This window comes from Clinocottus analis, unplaced genomic scaffold (genome assembly GCF_023055335.1).
Source record: "Clinocottus analis isolate CAN_PGR_092001 unplaced genomic scaffold, fCliAna1.0.p SCAF_42, whole genome shotgun sequence".
NCBI classification, from domain to species: Eukaryota; Metazoa; Chordata; class Actinopteri; order Perciformes; family Cottidae; genus Clinocottus; species Clinocottus analis.
Window position 1 is genome coordinate 172,561 of NW_027176176.1, and position 4,028 is coordinate 176,588.

Here is a 4,028-nt window from a genome sequence, read left to right on the forward strand (position 1 = left end):
CGACTGACAGCAGAGGTCACAGCTGTGTGTGTTTTAATGTGTTCAGTTTTAAAGACACTTTACAGTTTAAAGATCAACAACAACAAGTATTTCTATAAAAACAGTATGCCAATAATGAAAAGACATTATCAATGGAGATTTACCCCCCCCCCCTCCACACACACACACACACAACATTAAAGTAAATCACAAATACACAAATGATCACAAACTGTGGAACCGACTGAATGATTAACACACATTGTTTTAAATCGTTACTCAGAAACTCTTTCATTGTGTTTACACAATGTACACTGAGAATAAGTGTGTGTGTGTGTGTGTGTGTGTGTGTGTGTGTGTGTGTGTGTGTGTGTGTGTGTGTGTGCACAATAAGATATTAAGACATGCAGAGCACAATGTTACTGTATTCATGTGAAGTAGTATCAATTATTATAAACTTTTGTCCTTAACATTTTATCAGAAAAATACTTTTTCCAAAAGAGTTTCAACATTCAGTTCCACGACTTTAAATGAGCAAAGAACTCGACGGTGAAAGTTTCCCCTTCATAACAACAGCAGTACATGGAAGTAAGAAAAGAGGGCTGAAACATGTCCCTGTGGACGGTTCTCCTTCAGCCTCGCTGCGCTTACACAACATTTTAGCTTCTGTGACAAACACAACATTAATATTGGTTCATAAAACCTACTAGAGCCAAAAACAATGGCTTACATTTTCTGCAACACCTTCCTTCTAAGAGGAAGTCAGTGTCTTAAACATCATGGGAAGAATTCGTTCTCTTTCCAGACACAAAGGGTTCTAGTTCCTGAACGACTGCTTTCCTCGGCTCCTTGTTTCCTCGCCTGGTGACTGACGCCTCCTCACATGCCAAGTTCCTCAATCTTCCAGCCGCTTGAGTTCTTTCCAAACTTGTAAACGAGCCTGCGGCCATCGACTCGCTCCAAGATCTCCCTCTTGTAGTAGTACCTGAGAGGAGAGGAGCGGTTAGTTCCCTTCCCTCATGACCCTCGTGACCCTCGTGACCCTCGTGACCCTCATGACATCATCACTAAGAGCTGCTCGTCATCTTCCATTAGGCGGCCGGACCAGGACAGAAGCGAGCGGGTCTCGACCCTCTTCAAATGAAGCCCGGTCAATGAAAGGCTCATGAACTCACCTCATGGCGCGGCTGAGCTTCTCATACGTCATGCTGCTGTTCTTCTTCTTCTGGCCCCACATCTGAGCCACGGCCTCGGACTTGAGGAACTTGAAGACGCCCTCGCGCCGGTCCTCCCACTTCATGAGGCCCTGGTTCCTCTCGGGGTGGACCAGGATGTCTCTGATGAACTCCCACAGGTGAGTTCCTCGGGGCGCTGCAGAGCAACGGAGGCACATCAGCTCAGTGTGTGTGTGTGTGTGTGTGTGTGTGTGTGTGTGTGTGTGTGTGTGTGTGTGTGTGTGTGTCTCTATATGCATATGCAGGCAAATCCAACAGATATGAACGTTGCAAAGTGGAGTCTGTAAAACCAGCCTCTCTGAACATGTTTGCATGTTTACCGTGTTTGTTTTTCTTGGAATTATCGAACACGCTGCCGGCGTGCTCTCTGCTGACCTTGGGAGGTCGTCCACGCGGCCGCTTCAGTCGACACTCCACCTTCTCTGTCTTGATGTGTGTCTCTGCAACACAAGCCTTCGTTACGGACTGAACCCCGAGAGGGAAAGTGCAGCGGTCTGCTCGGTACTCACTGGAGATGAGCGGGAAGGAGAACTCCGGGTCGGACTCTCCGCTGCCGGACTCCTGCGTGTCGCGGCTGCAGGAGTCGAACGTGCCGCCTGAGCAGCAATGAGACACGTTTCAGACAGACAGACAGAGAGGCAGAAGGCCGGAGGCGACAAAGAGATACTGACTGTTGGAGGAGCAGCTGTACTCGCTGTCGGACAGGTACTGCGAGTCTCCCGTGGCGGTCTGGGCCTCCGTGGGCAGACCGCTGAAGTCGTACTCATCGCTGTAGTCAAACTCCTTCTTGGTGACCGCTCCTTCAGCTGTTGGTAGCGAGTTGCGGCGTTAGCTCGATGGTTTCCACACAATATGGATTTCTGCTAGTTTGGAACATCACCATATCTACCTTGGCCAAAGCGAATGGTGCTCAGCAACGGGAAGTTCAAGTTGTCCAGGAAGTTGTCGAGGAGCTGGCAGGTCTCGTTCAGCTCGGGTCCGGACATGAGCTCTGACACGAGGAGAGGAACGTCACCGTTAGCTGTAACATGTGTGCAACGCCATCGCTGCCTTCTGTCTGAATACAGGCTCTTCACTGTCGAACACTTTATATGCTCATTTATTTTACAATTCTACAAGTCTCCTCATGACACATGCTCTTTTACCGAATCTGGTCCTGTGCTCCTCCAGACTCTGGTGCAGGTGGAGGCCGAGCTGCGGGCCGAAGATGGCGGTGACTTGTTCCCGGTCCATGTGGCAGAGCGCGGCGCCGTCCATGGCGCAGCAGGCCAGGCTCAGGGTGCTGGCGTCAAAGTGAGTGCTCTCCACCAGGTCGCTGATCCACTCCAGAACGTGCTCTGCTGTCCAGCAGTGAGGGTTGATGTGCCGGTACCACTGGCCTGCAGACACACAGTGATTATGGGATGTGTGTTTATGGAACCAGGGCTCTCTGCACTGAGCAGCATGCAGCGTCAGATACGTGTTCACTCAGAGTCAACACGTCCTCCAACGTTCTGCAGCTCGTCTCACATCGGGGATGTGGACCGATACCACTGAGCAGCATCCTGCGTCTCTAGGGTCAGACAAACAAAGTCTTCGCTGTTCTATGAGGCGGCAGCGTTTTCCTGTTGGACGGTTACAGTCAGTTAAACATTGTCCTGGTCAATGATTGAGCCGACGGCGTCTAGATGAGGTCAAAGCAAAGTTCAGTCAGCTACAAGTCCCACGGGCTGAAGTTTGACATAAAGGACGGTGTTTACCCAGAGATTAGTCTTCAGGTGAAACTGCCCACGAAACCAGACTGCAGGTAACAATCACAGAGGAGCCCGGACTCCGCAGAGGAGCCCGGACTCCGCAGAGGAGCCCGGACTCCGCAGAGGAGCCCGGACTCCGCAGAGGAGCCCGGACTCCCCTGAGGAGCCGGACTCCCCTGAGGAGCCGGACTCCCCTGAGGAGCCCGGATTCCGCAGAGGAGCCGGACTCCCCTGAGGAGCCGGACTCCCCTGAGGAGCCGGACTCCGCAGAGGAGCCGGACTCCCCTGAGGAGCCGGACTCCGCAGAGGAGCCCGGACTCCGCAGAGGAGCCCGGACTCCGCAGAGGAGCCCGGACTCCGCAGAGGAGCCGGACTCCGCAGAGGAGCCAGACTCCGCAGAGGAGCCAGACTCCGCAGAGGAGCCAGACTCCCCTGAGCAGCCGGACTGGAGTCCTGCCGCCGTGGCGCTCTTACCGCTGTAGGAGCTGCTGCTCTGCGGCGGCGGGGCGTCGGGGGTCTGGTACATGGTGATGTTGGCGTGGGTCAGGATGCTGCTGAGGCACGGAGACGACATGGCGGCACTGAGGGACACGAGACAGGTGTTCACACAGCAGCAGAGAGACGCATCACCAACACGCAGAAGCTACAACAATCAGACTGTCACGAGCACCGTCCTGTGAATAGTTGTTACCTGATTACAGCTCGAGCAAGATGATGCAAAGATTTTGTCTCGGAGACGACGCTGCGTCCGCTGCTGGTTGCTAATCCTGTCCTCTGAGCTCTGTGAGCACCTGTTGCTGCGGGAAGCACCTGTGGAGCTTTATACAGCGTGACGCAGTGGGGGAGGGCTGCAGGTGAGTTCAGGGGAATTCCACCTGCTGGCCACGCCCCCATCCTTCCTGAGAACTCGATCAACAAAACAAACCGGCTCTGCTCCTCTCTCTCTCCTCATGAGGCTTCATGAGAGCAAGCCTGCATACTGTGTTAGCAGGATGACATCATCACACTGGAAGCTTATCTCCTAGCATGTAGCATGTAGCACGTAGCGCGTAGCACCACTTCTCTCTGACTTCAACTGACC

General features: G+C 53.2%; 1 protein-coding gene across 1 annotated transcript; it reads right to left on the reverse strand.

Annotated features, from left to right (window-relative positions):
• Positions 1–385: 385 nt before the first annotated feature.
• On the reverse strand, positions 386–3,711 carry elf3 (E74-like factor 3 (ets domain transcription factor, epithelial-specific)). Its single transcript, XM_068599052.1, has 10 exons — positions 3,639–3,711; positions 3,422–3,528; positions 2,672–2,680; positions 2,360–2,623; positions 2,104–2,205; positions 1,886–2,020; positions 1,724–1,810; positions 1,535–1,654; positions 1,155–1,350; positions 386–964 (listed from the first exon to the last, which is right to left on the reverse strand). The coding sequence occupies exons 2-10, from the start codon at positions 3,519–3,521 to the stop codon at positions 859–861; spliced, it is 1,119 nt and encodes a 372-aa protein (XP_068455153.1). The 5' UTR covers positions 3,522–3,528; positions 3,639–3,711; the 3' UTR covers positions 386–858.
• Between the last annotated feature and the right edge of the window lie 317 nt (positions 3,712–4,028).